The sequence below is a fragment of the Hemicordylus capensis genome, chromosome 4 (genome assembly GCF_027244095.1).
Source record: "Hemicordylus capensis ecotype Gifberg chromosome 4, rHemCap1.1.pri, whole genome shotgun sequence".
Taxonomy (NCBI): domain Eukaryota; kingdom Metazoa; phylum Chordata; class Lepidosauria; order Squamata; family Cordylidae; genus Hemicordylus; species Hemicordylus capensis.
This window is the reverse complement of record NC_069660.1, coordinates 87,522,633-87,542,335: the sequence shown is the minus strand read 5'-3', so window position 1 is coordinate 87,542,335 and position 19,703 is coordinate 87,522,633. Positions and strand designations below refer to the sequence as shown.

The following is a 19,703-nucleotide window of genomic DNA, read 5'->3' as shown; positions in this document are numbered from 1 at the left end:
CAAGTTCACCAGAACTGCTACTGTATTTGTTTTCTCAGAATACTCACCTCTCTCTGATGGGGTCGTAAAATGCGACTGAGAATAGGATCCACCACAACATGAACAGGCACTTTGTCCCTTCAGGAAACAAACAGAAGATGGATCTGAGTGAGTGCAATGGTCTAAGTGCTATCCTGAAGAAGATTCTCAAGGAAGACAAGAACTACTGTGCTATTGTACCACTCAGCTTCACAAAAGAGAGGAGCTCTGACCAGATGGTTATTCTCATATTCAGATTCCAGTCAGCACTGGTCTAGTTCAAGGCTAACACAAACTCAAAAGATGCCTTGGCTACATTAAGATGAAATTACACAGTACAAGTGGACCTCACCATCTGAGGCCCCGGCACCCATGGTTTCATGCATCCGCAGTTGGGCCATGTGCACCTCACCACCATATATGCAGTTAAACAATGAGTTAAAATCCACATATCCATGGTTCCTAGGTGGCCGGATATGACCTCTGAGATCATTTCTGGCCACCATTTTGTAACTCTTTCTTGAGGTGAGGGGCATTTTTTGCTGCAATTTTTTGTGGGAAATAGCCAAAATTGGGGGTTTGGGGAGGCCTCACTTGACAGGTGGAGACCTGCAGAGCATGGTATTAGCACTTTATTTCTCTGATGTCCACCTTTTTTTGGCCATGCAGAAACCTAATCCCCTAATTGGTCGGTTAGGGTGTTGGGAGAAGACCAGGGAGAGAGTCTGTGTCCTTGACTCTGCCGGCCTATCTCCCCTGCCAGATCGTGAGTAAGATTAACAGCCACCCGCTGTCCCGCCCCCCTCCTCACACACACCCGCTTTTTGCTGGCCAGAAGAAAAAGGCAGAACATTGGCTGCTTCAGCATTGCAGCCTAGCTGGTTTCAGTTCCCTCCTTTTGAGTGCTGATAATCAACATCTGCCCGCACTCATTGTACCAGCTTTGCCCCAGGTGTCTCTTGTGAGAGGGACGGGGGCTATATAAGGAGGGGCTGTGTTGGCAGGTGCAGCAGGAGGCAAGCAACCGCCAAAGCCACCCTCCAAAGGGGGGCAGCCCTTATATTGCGGGGGTAAGGGGTGGAGGTCTGGGCTAGAGGTTACTGTACTTTTATTGGGTTGTGCCAGGCCTCTTTGCAGAAATGTGTTCTCTTGAGTGGGATGGTGTGGGAGGTGCATCCAGCAGTTCTGGGGCAGCTATTACTGTAGTGGTGGGGAACAGAAAATTTGGTGCTGGCAGAACAGCTGGCTGTTACAGGGGAAGGGAAACCAGTAATTTAGTAAGTGTTTCTACTTCCAACTGCCTTGTCAACTCTCAGGCCTTGGGGAGCAGCTCTAATGACCCAGAGACTGGCCTTGCTCCTCTGCAATGCCTGGTCGGTTCAGAATAAGACAGAAAATGTCCATGATTTGATCGTGGATGGAGGGAGCTGACCTGGCATGTATAACTAAGACCTGGTAGGGGGAGGCAAGTGGTCCAGTGTAAGCTCAGCTTCTCCCACCAGGATACTCTGTCGTGGAGCAGGCCAGGGGGAGTGGGAGGGGGTGGGTGGAGTAGCTGTGGTCCATAAGAATACCATCTCCCTTGCTAGGGCCCCTGTGAGACAGCTGACTTATATCGAGTGCATATTTTTGAGGCTGGGAACCAGGAATAGATTGGGAATTCTGTTGGTGTACTGTCCACTCAGCTGCCCAACTGACTCCCTAACTGAGCTGACGGAGCTGGTCGTGGAGTTGGTGTTGGTTTCCTAGACTTTTGATGCTGGGAGGCTTCAGTTTGGGGCTGGCTTCTCTGGTGCAGCTCAGGAGTTCATAATGGCCATGACAACTATGGGCCTATCCCAATTAGTTTATGAACCAGCTTCATGTTGCCGGCCACACACTCAATGTGGTCTTTTGTTCTGATCAGGGGGGTGTTCCATGAGTGGGGGATCCGGGGGTTTCCCCATTGTCATGGATGGACCACTACCAGGTTAAGGTTGGTTTCACAGCCATAATCCACACCTGCAGGGGTGGTGGACCTATTAGAATGTTCTGCCCAAAAATGCTGCTGGACCCAACAGGATTCCAAAAACACTTGGAGGGTTTCGAAGTTGGTGCAGCCAGTGATTCTGTTAATGCCCTGGTGGGAACCTGGAATAGGGAACTCACCAGGGCAGTAGATATGATTGCTCCCTTCCAGCCTGCTTCTAAAATGGCCCCTTGGTATACTGAGGAGTTGTGGGGGCTGAAGCGTAAGTGACTGGAATGCAAGTGGAGGAGAACTCAGCTCACATAGGACCCCTGTGAAGGCTTATGCGGTTTTGGTGCGTGCAGCAAAAAATAAAAAATTGGTCTGTGTGCATTGCATCCGCAGGTTCACATTCAGCAGAGCTATCCTGGGTTGTGAGGAGTTTAATTTCTGCTCCTTCTGCTTTAAATCAGTCCCCGGAAACGTTCTGCTGTGACGCTTTTGGTGGGTTCTTTGTGGACAAAATCTGTATTCGGGCCGTCTTGGACTCCACTATTTCTGCAGGGCCAATGAAGGAGGTGTCCAGCAATCCCTCTTGCAGTATTAGATTGTATCGTTGGCACTTGTCTGAAAGGTCATTCTCCTCAGAAGTAGGAGTTGTATCCGGAGGATCATGGGTTGCCTTGACCTCCTGCGGTTGCCTCAACCTCCAATCAGAGAGCTTGGCCAGATATGGCCAATCAGAGAGCTTTCCTCATGCCAGGAGGGAGGGGCAATCCCCTTGCCTCTCAGTTTGTAGCCAGCTCTCTCGTGCTCTGAAGACAGACAGTAAAAGGTAAGTAAGAATGAAAAGAGCAACAACAATAACAATGCTCACAAGGGGGAGGAAAAGATGCCTAGGAATATAACCTCAGTACTAACACAACACCCTCCGGAGAGACAGAACACCCCCGAAAGGAAACTGTCCACATGAAAGGACAGAGAGAGAAAAGACCAGCAGACCAACAAAGGGTGGGGCAGATACAACCCATACTTCTGAGGAGAATGACCTTTCAGGTAAGTGCCAACGATTCATTCTCCCTCAAAAGAGGGTTGTATCGGGAGGATCATGGGACATACCATAGCCCTTCATCGGAAGTCCCAAGGGTGGGAACTGTTGAATCTGAACCCTAGGTAGGAACCACCTTCTGCAGGACCCACCACCCAAAGGCAACTTCAGCTGAGGTCCAGTCATGGATTTTATAATGCCTCACAAAAGTGGATAAGGAGGCCCAAGTAATAGCACAGCAGATGTCAACCAGGGGTGCCAGGGTGGATAGAGCAGCAGACGTGGTGGCACCCCTGGTTGAATGGGCTGTAAGCAGCCCCCTTCAGAAAATGCTGTGCATGGGGATGACTTGATAGAGAGGGAAACCCCTGCACCTCCAAAACAGAAGAGAGCACGAACACCTGGTGGTGTAGAGTATTGGGCCGCAGGCCCTTGTCCAAACCACCTGTGCCACTGACGCCAAAAGAGGAGAGCTGGTCTTGTGGTAGCAAGCATGACTTGTCCCCTTAGCTAAGCAGGGTCTGTCCTGGTTGCATATGAATGGGAGACTAGAAGAATGAGCACTGTGAGATATTCCTCTTAGGGGATGGAACCGCTCTGGGAAGAGCATCTAGGTTCCAAGTTCCCTCCCTGGCTTCTCTAAGATAGGGCTGAGAGAGATTCCTGCCTGCAACCTTGGAGAAGCTGCTGCCAGTCTGTGAAGACAATATTGAGCTAGATAGACCAATGGTCTGACTCAGTATATGGCAGCTTCCTATGTTCCTAATACCCTGGGAGGAACACCACTGGGAAAAGGCCTTCCAGGGGGACTGATAGATTCTAACTGACAACAGACGGTGAGAAGACAAGATAGTGTCATGGACAGTTGAAGAATAGCTGCAGGCAGCTAGAGAGCTCCGCTCAACCCTCACGTGGAGAGACTGAGCCACCAGTTCTGGATGGAATACCGGACCCTGGCTGAGCAACTCGGGGTGGCACTCCAGGGACATCGGGGGCTCACTGGATAATGCTATCAGGTCCGAAAACCAGGGCTGGCGTAGCCAATGGGGAGCCACTAAAACGACCTCCGCTTGCAGCTGGCAGATCCGCCAAACTGTCTGTGAAAGAATGGCGATGGGTGGAAAGGCATACACCAGTCCCAGGGCTCAGGGAGACATCAGAGCATCCACGCCTTCGGCCCCGGGAGACCGGTACCTGGACAAAAAGTGGTCCAGTTTGGCGTTGTTTGGGGCAGCGAACAGGTCCATGATGGGTAGACCAAACCATCTTACTGTTTGCCGAAAGACCTGAACATCCAGAGACCATTCCGAGGGGTCTAGTTGGGACCAGCTTAGCCAGTCCGCGACGATGTTTGAGACCCTGCTGACATGATCGGCCTCCAGTAAGAGGAGGTTGCTTTCCTCCCAGAGCAGCAAGATGGACACCTCCCGCATCAGGCCCTGTGACTTGGTCCCTCTCTGTCTGTTGACATGCACTTTGGCTGTTGCACTGCCGAGGACATCCGCCCTGGGGCGAGAGAGGAAGGAGCGACACATGGAGGCTAGCTTGGCTTTGCGCTCTGGAGTGAGGGGGACCATCCCCTTGAGCCTGTTGATCAGAGCTCCCAAGTGGAGAATGATGGTCTGGGGCACAAGAGAACTCTTCTGATTGGCCCCCTGTGGGATCGAGGGGACGGCAGGAACCGATATGGGGGCTGGGAGGAAAACTCCAGACTGTACCCATAGGACACCATCTGGTGAAGCCAGTGGTCTGTGCAGGTGCCCAACCAGGTCCAAGCAAACTCCTGCAGCCTGCCGCCCACCAGTGGGCAAGACGGATCCTGGGGATAGTCACTGCTTGGCCTGACGTTTGAAGCCGGACTTAGGCTGCTCTCTGGATTGCTGACCCCTGGAAGTGACATTGTCTCGAAAGGAATGCTGCTGCTTGGTGCAAGGAAACCTGTCCTGCCTGCTCTGGTGAGGACAAAAATTGGGCCTATAGCCCCTGGAGGTGGAAGACAAAGGAACAAAAGGCTTGTGCTCCTGCCACTGAGTCGTAGAAGGCATAGCCTTCTTTTTGTCCTTCGTTTCAATTAAGACAGTCTCTAACACCTCACCAAACAGCAGGGCAGTTAACTCTGGAGGCACCAAGGGGACCAGCTCTTGAGAATGGACGCTCTGGTGAACATAGAATTAGATATAGACACACGCAAAGAGAGAGCTGTAGATCGCCTCGTGCGATCTACGTAATGCAGCATCACATTTTTTATCGTCTAAATTCTTCAACACTTTGTCACCGCCCCTCAGGAGGACAGGCCCTGTCACCAAGGCAGCCACCTCAGCATCCATTGGTGGGACTTTGAGCTTGTCTATAACGTTCCTAGAAAAATCATCGAGTCGCCTAATCCCCAAAGGGGACCCCTTACTTTCAGTGGGATGATCCCATTCAGCCTGAATGAGATGCAAAAATAATTGAGGGCATGGAACTGCCACTTCAGGCTTCTTGAGAGAGAGGACTGTGGAAACCCCTTCTGTGGACTCAGCCACAGGTGGCACCACCCCTTCGAATTTCAGGGTCTTACGGACCTTGTGCAGAAGGACCAGATAGTCAGCCTGTGCAAAGAGGAGATAAGGAGGCTGATGAGGAGGGACGGGATCTGCATCGTCCCCTGAAAGTTCCCCCTTCTCCCTGCCTGGATCAGAAGCCTCAGAGTTCTTGACAAGCCCAAGCGGCAGAGAAGGGGCTATGAAGAGCAGGGGGCCTGGGGAACCACAAGGAGAAAGGGTGGGAGGACCCAGCTTCTGGCAAGACTTCTGGGTGCTCCAACGGGCCCAGCAACGCCTACCTCATCATCCCGTACGTCCTCCCCGTCTGATTCTGACGGGCTCTGGGGCGGCCACTCCTGCTGACGTTTCTTTCGGCGCAGCCCCAGTACTTGCTGAGGCGGTCCTCCTCCTGCATGCCCAACTGCTGGAGAAGGCGGGGGGGGGGAGAGGCCAAATTTCGCGGGCTTACCTTGCCCATGCTGCCAGGTGAAAGCTCTCCCACCAACGGGGCCTCCTTGTCTGGACGCCTCCGCTTCTTGTGCCGCTGCTTGTGTCGTGTTACGGTGGATGGCTGGTGGCATGAATTGCGCTCAGTCTCCTCACCGGTATCTGGTGACAGTGAGGACTGCTGTGGCCTACTGGCGCCAGCAAGGTCCTCTGATACATCCGCCATTTTCCTAACAGGATTCGCGCAGTCCTGAGTTTTTGGTGGGAACAGGCGCTGACAGGCAGATCTCTCCCTAACGGCCAGGAGTCTGAAGGTCTTCTTAGCGGACATCGGCCAAAGGGTCGGCAAGAGGTGAGGAGAGGTAACGAATAACAGAACGGACAGTAGGAAGAACAGATATGAAATAACTAATTTTTATTATTATTATTTTAAAGGTTTTTTTTTTCTTTAGTAACTAGAGAAAACGAAGAGTAGTAGAATACCAGGTGAAGAAGAGATTGGAAATAGTCAAAAATAATAGGAATATAAGCAGAAGAGAAGAGGCCTAGTAAACAAGGCCAGAGCCAGCAAGCTGTAATGTGAGCCTTCTGGAGCAAAGGCAGGAAGTAGAACTGAGGAGATCCACCCACATGCACTGGGTTAAGGATCTTCAAGTGTGACTACTTCCTGCCTTTTGGAGCATGTGGGGGGATGTAATCCCAAGTTTGGGTGACCTCCTACACCAGCCAAGAAAGGGCGGGAGGACCCAGCTCCTGGCGAGATGGGCGAGAGCCCGATGGCTGAGCAGCAGAACCGCTAGGGGTGCTCGGAGAGGCAGGCAACATGGCCGTCCCAGTGGTTTGGGCGGGAACAGCACTGGTGAGAGCGGGAACTAGCTTACCGAGTTTTTTGGAGACAACGCGGCGCAGCAAGGCGGCGAAGCTTGGAGGAACCTCTTCCTCCCCGCCCTCGGAAACAACTGCTCAGCCTGAAGCTTCTGCATGGTGGGCATGCTTGGTGGGTGGAGCATCAGAGAGCTCTAACTTGACAGCCCCCAAAGCTTCCTGCTGGGCGGTGCACCCAGCTGCGGCCAGAGCTGCTGGGGCAGATTGCGGCAAGGACAGAGGCGCGGCATCGCTCACAGCCTGTGCACCACAGAGCACAGTGCTGCTTGCCGCCTGGGATCCACTAGACCTCGCCGAATGCGCCAGGAGCTTCTTGCCCTTATCCTTATCCTAGTCCCACTTGGTCTTCGGAGACCGAGTGACGGGCGCGGGAGTGGTCGCCGCAGCCCACTCAGCCTGGCACACAGAGTGTGCAACTGAGTCCTCCGAGAGAGGGAAAAGCCTCTCTCTCATTGCGGGAAGCTTCAGCGGCCATTCCGAGGGTCCACTTAAGCTGCAGCGGAGAAATATTCTGTAATGTCGCTAGCGACTGTCTCCCCAGCTCCCTCCCTGACTAGCTCTGAGACTCACAGGGAAGGCACAGCTAAGGATGGAGACAGAAAGTTGACTTTCGAAGGCAGAAATTCTGAAGAGAATGGGAGCAATTTGAAACAGCACCTGCTGGAGCCAGACAGGCCGAAAAACTGAGAGGCAAGAGGATTGCCCCTCCCTCCTGGCATGAGGAAAGCTCTGATTGGCCCTGTCTGGAGCAGGTCAAGGCAACCCATGATCCTCCGGATACAACTCTCTTCTGAGGGAGAATGGATCAGTTTCAATCTATGACTCCTGAGGATGTAGACAAGCTGCTTGGGGCGGTGCGATCTACCACTTGTTCTCTGGATTCTTGCCCGACTAGGCTGCTTCTATCGAGCAGGGAGATTGTTGCAGGTGGCCTAGTTAATATCATAAATGCATAGCTGAAGGAGGGTAGGGTGCCTCCTTGTTTGAAGGAGGCAGTGGTTAGACCACTTCTTAAGAAGCCTTCCCTGGACCCCATAGCAATGGATAGTCATAGGGCAGTCTCCAATCTCCTTTGGTTGGGCAAGGTGATTGAGAGGGTGGTGGCCGACTAGCTCCAGGCGTTTTTGGAGGAAGCTGATTATCTAGACCCATTTCAAAAGGGGTTTAGAGATGGCTATGGGGTTGAGACAGCCTTGGTCAGCCTGATGGATGACCTCTACTGTGGAAATCGACAGAGGGAGTGTGACTCTGCTGGTTCTCTTGGATCTCTTGATGGCATTCAATACCATCAACCATGGTATCCTTCTGGATCACCTAGGGGAATTGGGGATAGGGGGCACTGCTTTGCAGTGGTTTCACTCCTATCTCTTGGGGAGATTCTAGACAGTGGACCTTGGTGACAGCTGCTCCTCAAAACAGGAGTTGTTATATGAAGTCCCGCAGGGCTCCATTCTGTCACCAATGCTTTTTAATATCTACATGAAACTGCTGGGTAAGGTCACCGGGAGTTTTAGTACTGGATGTTATCAGTATGCTGACGACACTCAAATCTACTTCTCCTTTTCATCTTCATCATCAGGAAATGGCATTCATTCCCTAAATGCCTGCCTACAGGCAGGAATGGGCTGGATGAGGGATAACTAATTGAAACTGAATCCAAGCAAGATTCAGTGCCAACCAGTGCTCATTGTGGGGGCTCAGAATCTGAGGGATGAGTTAGAGCTTCCTGTGCTGGATGGGGTTACACTCCCCCAGAAGGAACAGGTACGCAGCTTGGGAATACTCCTGGACCCAGGCCTCACCCTGGTATCTCAGGTGGAGACTATGGCCAGGCGTGCTTTCTATTAGCTTTGGCTGATTCAACAGCCGCATCCATTCCTTGAAGAGGATGATCTTAAAACAGTGGTGCATCAGCTGCTAACCTCCAGGCTTGACTATTGCAATGCACTCTACATTGGCCTGCCTTTGTACGTAGTTCAGAAACTTCTGTTAGTTCAAAAGGCACAGCCAGATTGGTCTCTGGGGCAACCCGGAGAGAGCATATTTCCCCTGCTAACTGGGCAAAGAGGCACCTTTTACCATGGTGATTCTCTTTATTTAGCAGGGAGAGAGTAACTGGCCCTATCCACCCCCAGCACAGTACTTCTAGTGACTGTTGCTGGTGTGTGTCTTATGTTTCTTTTTAGAATGTGAGCCCTTTGGGGACAGGGAGCCATCTTATTTGTTATTTCCCTTTGTAAGCCATCTTATTTGTTATTTCCCTGAGCCATTTTTGGAAGGGCGGTATAGAAATCGAAATTATTATTATTATTATTATTATTATTATTATTATTATTATATTATGCCTGTTTTAAAACAGTTGCTCTGGCTGCCAATACTGTATGTTTCCGGGCAAAATACAAAGTGCTGGTTATTACTTTTAAAGCCCTGAATGGCTTAGGTCCAGGTTACCTTAGAGAGCGCTTTCTTCTACATGATCCCACCACACGTTAAGGTCATCTGAGGAGAACTGTCTCCAGTTCCCACCGGTACATCTGGTGGTGACTCAAAGGTGAGCCTTATCTGTAGCTGCTCCTGGGCTGTGGAATGCACTCCCTGCAGAAATCCGTAATCTGAATTCATTACTGGCCTTCAGAAAAGCCTTTAAGACCTATCTGTTTGGCCTGGCCTTCCAGGGTTTTTAAACTGTAAATGTTTGGCCTGGTTTCCTAGGGTTTTAAAACTGTTTTAAATGTTTTAATTAATTAGTTTTATATTGTTTTTGTAGTTGTTGATTTTAACTGTTAATTGATTTTAATTGTTTTTATTTTAATGTAAACTGTCCTGAGCCATTTTTGGAAGGGCGGAATAGAAATCAAGCAAGCAAGCAAATAAATAAATAAACTAATTGCCATTGCCTCAATGCCTAGATATATTTGGTTTTGTTATGCATTGAAATTGGTGGGAACGGTACCCTCACAGACGAGATCCATCTGTACTCATTACTGGCGCACACACAGGAACAAAGCCTCGAACACACTCTGAGGTTCCTGCTGATAAAGAAATATTGGGAAGGAAGCAAGTGAACAGAGAACACTAGTTCTCTCAGATGAGGTTTTAGCTCAAGGCTACCAAAGACTTTGTTTTGACCATCTCTTCTGACATTGTGCATATTTTCTTTAGTATCTTTGGAATTAATTGCCCTCAAGCAGGAGCGTAGCCACCACTGAGCAGTGCGGCAGGATGCCTGGGGCTGCCTGCCACCTTCCTCCACTCCCCCTTTGCCCCCTCTCCACCATGCTCTCCATTGCCTCTGCTGTTCCAGCACCAACAGCCACCTCAGTTGACTGTAAGGTGGCAGATGCTTCATCAACAACGTCACTGAGTTCATTGCAGAGTGCCTGCCCTGTGCAGATGTGCCATCCTTTGTAGAGAAGACATTGAAGAGTAGGTGGCTGCAGGACCAGCACAACTTCTGCAGGAACCCAAAAGTCAGGCACATAACTCACTGACACTGTTGACGAAGTAGCGCCGCTCGCAGGCAGCCAATGGTGGAGCAGAGGCAGTGAGAAGCGTAGCGGAGTGGGGCAAAGCCCTGGAGGGATAGGAGGAAAAGAAGCCGCCTTCTGCTGGGAGTGTGCAGAGAGAGAGCCCTGGGCGTGACTCAGGGCTCTGGCGAAGGGGGGTGCCCTTCCTCAAATCCTGTCCCACGGCCCACTCCAACCTTGCTGTGCCCCTGCCTTCAAACAATTGTGATTTTTTTAAAAAGAGGATACAGAATGAGATTCCTTGTAAGATGGTTTCAAATGTGTGATCCAATTTTGAGACACCATGATGGGAGGTGAATAAACCTAGCAGCTTTGTAATAAAACTTATATAGATCAAATGTGCATGTCATATCTAAAGTTCAAACCCAAATCTAGTTGAGATAAAAGATAAAGAAACAAATGAGAACAGAATGAAATGGTACTCTGAAATGACAGAAGATAATTTGGGAATGGGTTAGAATAGGGTCAACTCACTTGTCTATCTTCAGTTGCTCATGCGCACTCAGGGGTGGAGGCTCATACAGCACCAAAGCACCTTCTTCAAAAGGATCATGGAGAGAATGCCTTACCCCTGCCCGTTTGATACCCAGGGCCCTAAAACCCAGTGAGCCTGCCGGGGAGGATGGGGGGAAATCACACAATGAAAGCAATAAGTTAGCTGATTTATCGCCAGAAAATGCAGACTGTCAAATATGAGATTTCACAGACAACATGCCTGTCGGCCAACTATTAAAGGAGATACAGATTAGATAGGGTATTACATTAAGTTTGGTGCATCACTTCTGTCAGACTGACAGCTTCATAAGGCTATTCATGAAGACCGACAGTAGCATGAGACAAATAACTCTTTCCAAAACAATCCGATTAAAAAGTAACAATTTTCTAGTTTAAGAGACTTTGGAGGCCAGTAACAGTGCCAGCAATAAAGTATATGTATAGCTAAGCTATAGCCATCCTATTGTACAATGAATAACACAATCACAGCTGAATGCTTGGGTTGGCAACTGTATACTCCTTTCTTCATGAATTCGGTTAGAAATGGTATACCCTCACAAGAAATACTTGCCTCTACAGGCTGCAATTAGGCTTTCTCTGTACGTACATCTAGAGATCAACCCAATTTTCCCCAAAGCAATATTAACTGCCAACTATTGCTTTGGGGAAAGGGTTGAAGTCTCTTTTAGACGGCGATGCAGGTTAAGACTCCAAACCAGCACATTCATGCACTCACAAATTGTACCAGGGTCTTTGGACATTGAGTCTTACTCCTCCTATACCCACGTAGAAGAGAGAATTATTACCGTTTTCCCTCATCTCTTGGAGATGTGCTTAGTATGTAGTCATCATTTCCCAACCTTACCTCCCCTCCCCACAGCACACACAAAAAAGTCTCAACTGCAGCAGCTTTCCCTTCTATTGAGGCTGCAGCTGGGGTCTGACTCAAATCAATTTATGTCCATTATTAAAGGTTTAAGTGTCATACTGTTAAAAAATACACAAAAATGTGGTGCTTTGACAACTCTGAAAAAAAATCTTCTTTAAGTTTAAAAAGAGAACCAAGGCCAACACCTGAAGTCATAACCACAGTAATTACTTGGGAATTTAATGAACCAAAGGACAAAATATGATCTTAGATGTAGTTTGTATTTATCAGTTCAGCCTATGAACCAGAAATATGATCAATTTTCCATATGTGACTAATCAGCAAGTCAGGCATTTTTTGTCTCCTTCTCCTTCCATTAACAACAGATACATTACACAAGCTGGTAAATTATGCAAGTTTCATAAGGATACAAGAGGATATTCTATCAAATGTAATACCTGGACATGGTATTTAGCAAGGCTACATGACTAAAAGATCATTGTTAACCACCACACACTAATGCAAAAATGCTCATGTACTAAAATAGAGATGTACTAAGTAAAACTTCATTCTCTATCGCATTTGGACTTAACATAGACAAAAATAAGTCAGCTTAATGTAAAAAAAGAGCTCCTAATTTTACCTGTATAGTTTGGAATAGGTACTTTGAAAGGTTTTGACAAAATGCTGCGGATAAAGGCCTCCTGTGAATTAAGGTATGAAATACTCATTATAAACATTGCAAATAGGCTGATCAGCAGGAAGCTTCAGATAAAGTAAGTATTCCAAGTAAATATAACTGGGTCTGGAGAGCAACAAATACAGGAGAACCTCATTAATCGTGGACCCGGCATCCGCGGTTTTGTGTATCTGCGGTTGGACAATTGCCTCCCAACCTTGGTATATGGGGGCGGGGGGAGAGACAGGCATTTAAAGGGTTAAGACTCGCATATCTGCAGGTTGGGGATGGGCAGAAATGACCTCTGAGGACATTTCCATCCTGTTCCATTTTGAGCACAGGAGCTGTTTTGTGGCTTCCATTGCCATAATACCCCAATATCCACAGTTTCACTATCCGCCCCACCCCATGGAACAGAACCCCTGTGGATAACGGGGTTCTCCTGTATGTTGTGTCTGTTATATCCATAAACCTGTATAGAACCTAGCATCTAGTCCTTCATTATGCCTTCTACAAATTCATGCCTTGGTCAAAGATTTAAAACCCCCACACTCCTAAGGCATGAAACTAAAAAAAGCCCTAGGCCATTAATAGTTTAGATCTTTGCAATATTCATTGCCTGCATATTCCAAACAGAAGCTAAACAAAATATCACTTTATATCCTGTTAAACTAAAGGCAAGATTAATCCAATAAAGGCATCACCTACCTCTACAACACTAATCCCAAGACACAGGATTCCCACAGCTAGCTATGGACAGGCAAAACACCATCCCCATCCTACACATAGATCTTGAGTTTGAGAAATCTCTGTCCTTGGGGATTGTATTGCTCAATGCCTTTTTCTTTACAAATTCACTGCCTCAGCCTCAGGATATAAAAAAAGGTGCTACTAGATCGTCTATGATGCAAATTATATCCCATTAGAAACACTAGTAAGATTTGCTTTGCTTGCCCAATAGAATAAGTAACTTGCACATTATGGGAATGTGAAGAAATCACTTACATGTTTACTGCCATCAAGGCAATGTGGTCGATTGGTCAACTGAGCCAAGGGTTTCCGAAAAGGTGACATATAACACTCCCTGTTTTCAGCCTTGCTTCCATGTTTCCGCTTCTTTGCAGACTAGAAAAGATCAGACACACACCACATGAATATTTGGAGATGCCAGGACTGAATGAACACATCATCTTAAGGATTCCTTTAGATTTATGTATACACTCAGAACACCTCAGAAACAACAGAACCCTGTACCCCATGAGTTAGAAACCCATGGGGGTGGTTGGCACCCTATGTGCACTACACCACCACTCGCTCTGGGCCACCGCAGCACCCCCCAAGTGCACTTATGGGGCTGCTGAAAGCTCCATTATACCTTATGAGTGCACATAGGGTGCCAACCACCCCCATGGGTTTCTAACTCATGGGGTACAGGGTTCTGTTGTTTCTGAGGTGTTCTGAGTGTAGATTCTATGATAGCAAATGAGATTTTCAATGAGACACAATGAATCCACTCTAATTTGAGGGAAAAACCTCAAAGATGCGTAAACTTCAACAATTCACCAAAAATCAGCCCTCTGCCCAAATCCTTTGAAAAAAATTTAGGTAGCTTCCTTGCCCCTACCTGGCACTACCACCAACCCCACACTGCTCTAGGCCACCCCTTTCCCCCTGACATGAAGCGATACACCCTCCATTATACCTAATGGGGGGAAACCTTAAAGATGCGTACACTTCAACAATTCACCAAAAATTGTTCATCATCTTTGTTCTTTGTTCATCATCTTTGTCTATGGAGCCTTCCGGGTTCACAGCTAAGCCGCTACACAATTTCACAAGAATGGCAGGCCTGTCCGCATATCAACCCATTTGGGAGAAAAGGCTAGGTTCACCAGTAAATCTACAGGTATTTATTACATTTATATCCCATCTTTCTTTCATCATGGAACTCAAGCAGTTCCTAGGCAGTCACCCATCCAGGCAGTAACCAGACTGAGACCTGCTTAGCTTAAGCAAGATGACCGCATCATGCACCAAGACCCTGCCCTGGAACCTCTATATTGAGCTAAAATCTTGAAAAGGTGCTCACAGCTTCAGGATGCCAGTCTTCATCCTCCTCAAAGCCACCACCTCCTGACTTCCTCTTGGCCAATTGACTAGGAGCCAGGCTTCTCCTCTGCAAAAAAGGGAAAGAAAGGAGAAAGGATCACAGCTACATGCTTTAAGATCTATGCAAGGATCATGGGAATGCTTCTGGTTTTTTAAAGATATAATCTGGATACACCCCCAACATAAATCCTCCGTGTCCTCCTCCACTTCTTACCATTTCCTCCCAGGGGAGTTATTTTCCATCTGTACACAGGTTCAAAGGCACTAGTAAGTGCAGAGACTGAGGAGAACAGAAATTCCTGGCAACGCCAGCATTTAGACAAAAAGGAAGGTACGATTCGTGGGGTGGGGGAGATCTAGGAAGAAGAACAGGGGCCAAACCGTAGCGATCTGTTTTAGAAGCAAAGGCGGCAGGCAGGCCTCCTGAGAGTGAAAGAGACAAGCCATATATAAGCCAGTTCAAGCGAAAGAGCTAGGAACACAGAGCATGGCGAGAACAGTTGGACTGGCAGCTGATTAAGCCACGGAAAATGGCAGGCAAAAGGAGATTCTTAGGGAGACGGCTCAGTCAGCGGCACCCTACGCAGCGCTGTCCCCCGGGATGGTTTGGACAGTTAAGGAAGGGAGGAGCGGTGGCTGGAGGGAAGGCCCCGCGAGCTCCTGGGTGGCGGGATTCTAACGCTCACAGCGTGAGAAGCACACAGGCATGCAAGGCAAAGGAGGAGCAGCAGCAGAGTAGAAGGGAAGGATGGCGAAGCCGCCCGCAGCCCTGGCCAGCTGCTTCGCTTTCCTCTTTTACTATTTCCCGCGCTGCTCCGCTCCGCCCCCGTCAGGCCCGACCGATGGAACAGCGATCGAGAACTCCGCTGCTATCGATTAGCTCTAGCATCCTGTCGGTAGGCGTGACACACAGGAAATGGCAAGGGATGAGAGAGAAGCGAGGGAGGGAAAGTAATGGAGATGGAGCCCGCGCAGGACGTGGCTGCTTGGATCCACCCAAGCAGAGCGGCCGAGGAATTGGAGGTTGCGTCGCTTTGCGAAAGGGAGCACGCGCCTGTGCGGGAACACGCACAAATATGAAGTCCTGTGGCACCTTAACAAGGAGCTCAGGAGCTGATAGGTTTATTGGAGCGTAAGCATTAGGCACAGCAGAGAAATGATTGATTAGCAAGCCAGAGGTTGCTGGTTCAAATCCTCGCTGGTATGTTTCCGAGACTATGGGAAACACGTATATCGGGCAGCAGTGATCGTGAAAGGCATCATCTCATACTGCATGGGAAGAGGCAGTGGAAAACCTCCTGTATTTTTAGATTGTGAGCCCTTTGGGGAAAGCCAAGGGATCCATCATTGTTATTTGTTTGTTTTATTTTATTTCTCTATGTAACCCTTTGGAAACTTTTTTGTTGTTGTTGAAAAGCAATATATAAATACTAGCCTACCTGCACAGAGCATCTGTGTGCTTTTTGGGGCCAGCTGTTCCCTCCAGCCCCACTCTCTCTTGCCCTCCCTTCTGCCCCACTCTCTCTGCCCCACACTCTTGTCCTCCCTCCCCCTCCTTCCTGCCCCCACTCCTGCCCCACACTCTCTTGTCCCCTCCCCCTCGTGCCCCACACTCTCTTGGCCTCCCTTCCCCCTCCCTCCTGCTCCCCTCTCTCTTGCCCCTGCCTTCCCCTCCCACCCTTCTTCCCCTTTCTCCTGCCCCTCTCCCCCTCCCTCCTGCTCCCCTCTTGCCCCCTCCCACCCCACACTCTCTTGCCCACCCTCCCTCCTGCTCCTCTTTCTCTTGTCCTCCCTCCCATTCCTCTCCTTCTTCCCACCTCCCCCCACACACACTGTGCACCTTACCTCAGCGGGTGGCAAACAGGGAACCTCCTCCCAGGCAGCGAAGTCCAACTGCTCATTTCCCTCCCACCCCGGCCTCCAACGGGAGCCCAGCCCGGGGCTTTGTGCTGTCGCCTGTTCCCACTCACCCCTCTCGCCAGCGCCTCCTCCGACCATCCTGCCACCGCCACCTCCCGCTCCCACTCCTGGTGGCCTTGGCCAGGCCATCCCGCCGCTTCCCGGTGGCCAGCCAAGCCCGCCTCCTCGAGACTGTTTTGCAGCCTGCTGATACTGCCCGCTGCCATTTTTTCTTGCCCGCAACTCTTGCCCTTCGGCGCTGGAACTCTCACAATGTGTTGCAAGAATTCCGCCGCCAAATCCAGGACACGCATGCCGGCTAAGAGAACTAAATATATAGATTTGTTGTTGTTGTATTCTACCAAAGAAAAACCACAGGGCTCTTGTGGTCACCAGGAGTTGAATCCGACTCCACGGCACACTTTAACTTTAAGCATTATTTAATTATTTTTATTTTTTTAAAAAAAAATCAGTACCCCACTTTTCAAGCCTTAGGTAACCATAAGGTTAGTGTTTTTTTAAAACAAACAAACATATAAAACAGTACAGCAGATAAAAGCAAAGCATCAGATAAACGTTTTGAATGAGCAGAAAACCAGCTTCATTACATGCATTGTTATCCTCAGTTGACATATCTATCTTTTCTCTTAGCCACTCTTATTTTTATTATTTTATTTAACACATTTGTATACCACCAAAATGCAAGTCTCTGGGTGGTTTACAACAAAACAATAAAAACAAAAGATAAAAAGGTTAAAACATTACAACAATTAAAATTTAAAATGTTAAAACTTAAAAACACAAAACAATATCTAATTAAAAGCCTGGGTGAACAAATGTGTCTTGACTGCCTTTTAAAAAGTTGTAAGAGATGGGGAGACTCAGCAAGAAGTGTATTCCAAAGCCTCGGGACAGAAGTGGAGAAGGCCCGTCCCTGAGTAGCCACCAGACGAGCCGGTGGTAACTGCAGACGAACCTCTCCTGATGATCTCAACGGGCAGTGTGGTTCATAGCGAAGAAGATGTTCTCCCAGGGCCCAAGCTGTTTAGGGCTTCATAGGTTATAACTAAAACCTTGTATTTTGCCCAAAACATATCGGCAACCAGTGTAGATCTTTTAAGATAGGAGTGATATGGACACTGAGATGACCCAAAGACCAACCTGGCTGCCGCATTCTGGACCTTGACGACACTTGTATTAAATAGCAAGCAAGGGTGTGGACAGAAGAAAATCCTGGGGAGCCTCAGCAACTCCTCACTTTTTTTATGGAGAGAGGGCAAACTTTTTTTGTGGTGAGAGGGAGATATGAGTAATTAGGTTTGGTGGGCGGGGGGTGTTAGTAAAATGAAGTGGAGGAGATACTGAAATCCTTAAGGCAGATCTGCTGCCCAGCTACAGCTATCCACATCAGAATATGAGCAATGACCTGTGTCCAAGAATATATTTGTTATGAATGGATATTGTGCTTTCTTGAAAACATTAGGGGTTCACTTTTTCCTCTATACCCCTCATGAGCGTATGCAGAGTGCGGAACCCTCCTCTCCCCACCACTTATCACACAGCAGCAGCTTCAAACACTTTTTCCCCAGCCAGACTCATCTGTTATCCAGAGCCCAGCTCAAGGAAAAGTATCATTGGGAGAAAGATTGCACAGAAGTCATCTGTGAATGGGAGGCAGCTGAGCACTTCTCATCCACACACACCTTTTGCTTTTTTATTGAATGCACAGATCTGCCATCTCAAATCTTTGATGAGTTCCAAGAGGATGTCTCTCAGCTGAGGGAATAGCCAACAAAATATCCAATGAGGTTCTGCATAGGTAAGTGCAATGAGAAAGACCAAGTTTAAGATGCTGGAAATTGTAGACAAGCTTTATTGGCAATGCATTAATGTGCTCAATGCATTTCAGCGATAAGCTTTCTTCAGGGTCATGTATCCAATAATCTTATGAGAGATCTCTGTTTTAAAAAAGGGTCAGTCCTCTTTTTAAGTAGGGATCTCTCATAATATTATTGGATGCATGCCCCTGAAGAAAGCTTATCACTGAAATGCATTGGGCACATTAATGCATGTCAATAAAGAAGCTTCATGTTCAGAGGCAGTATACCTCTCACTAGCAGATGTTTGGAGGGGCCATGCAACCGGAAATGGTGATTGTCTTTATGCCTCTTTATAAGTTTTCTGGAGGCATTTGGCTTGATTAGATGGAAACATGGTATCTAGCAAGCCTTATGCTAAAGATTCAAAAAGCAAGCAAGATTTCACAGGATTATGTCATTCAGCAGTCAACACACATTTCCTGACATTATTCCCAGATGCTATTCCACAGCTCCTCTTAAAATATGTTTATCCCGTTATATTTTGGTTCTTACCCCTTGATTTGAGTCTTTGGAATCCTCCCAACCCTATGAGATTTTAGTTAGTGTGTGTGTGTGTGTGTGTGTGTGTGTGTGTTTAATGGATTTGTTGTTGCAAAATTGATCTTTTGTAGCACGGAATTCTGAAAATGTGAATCACTGCTTGTATTTCATAAAGTTGTAAATGACTTTTTCAAAGTCGAACTGAGATTTTCTTTTACTTCTAAATTACCTGGAATGCAAGTTACAGTGCATGAAAAATATAACCAGTTACATTATCTTGAATCCAGATGTCAGTTTTGAGGGGTTTGCCTAAACATCAGATTGGCATACTTATTTCCCCTCAACACCCGATTCCTAATTTTGACAGAAGCTCAATGATGCTTCATTAATTACATGTAATTATATCTGACACTGTCCACTGAGGCCTCTGCTTAGACAGTTAAGGAGTGGACCCACAGCTGTTTTCTGAGGAAATATGCTTTCTTTTTTGGTGGATGTTCCTGACTGGTAACTCACTACAGTGCCCAGGAAAACAGGTGATATTGTCACTCATCTGCAAGTGACAAGGCAAGCTTTTTACCAATGGACTTTGGAACAATAATCCCAACAAAAATTTCATGCAAACTTTCTTCCTTATGCAAAGTCATGCAAACATTCACTAAATAAGTTAATTTCTCCCTCCATCACTGACAATTGATATTCAAGCACTGTTAAGCCAGTGATATGATTCTGGTACATTTGTGACTGGTATGCCAGGCTAATACTAGCATAATGTACACATGATAATGTAGTTATTATCCTGTGCAACAAAACAGAAAGCTGCAAAAATGAGGGACAACATAGCAACAGACCCCAGACACACCCTAGCAACTCTGCTGCCACCCACCAATCATGA

At 47.8% G+C, this 19,703-nt stretch overlaps 1 protein-coding gene across 1 annotated transcript in view; it reads right to left on the bottom strand.

The window, feature by feature from the left end:
• RAD54L (RAD54 like) overlaps window positions 1-15,564 on the bottom strand; it is a 36,190-nt gene extending 20,626 nt beyond the window's left edge. The window contains exons 1-6 of the mRNA XM_053247265.1: window positions 14,764-15,564; window positions 14,530-14,616; window positions 13,446-13,565; window positions 12,405-12,465; window positions 10,873-11,008; window positions 48-117 (exon numbers count right to left, since the gene is read on the bottom strand). Of these exons, the coding sequence (XP_053103240.1) occupies window positions 48-117; window positions 10,873-11,008; window positions 12,405-12,465; window positions 13,446-13,565; window positions 14,530-14,616; window positions 14,764-14,766 (477 nt within the window). The 5' untranslated portion in view covers window positions 14,767-15,564. The remainder of the gene's footprint in view (window positions 1-47; window positions 118-10,872; window positions 11,009-12,404; window positions 12,466-13,445; window positions 13,566-14,529; window positions 14,617-14,763) is intronic.
• Window positions 15,565-19,703: the final 4,139 nt, after the last annotated feature.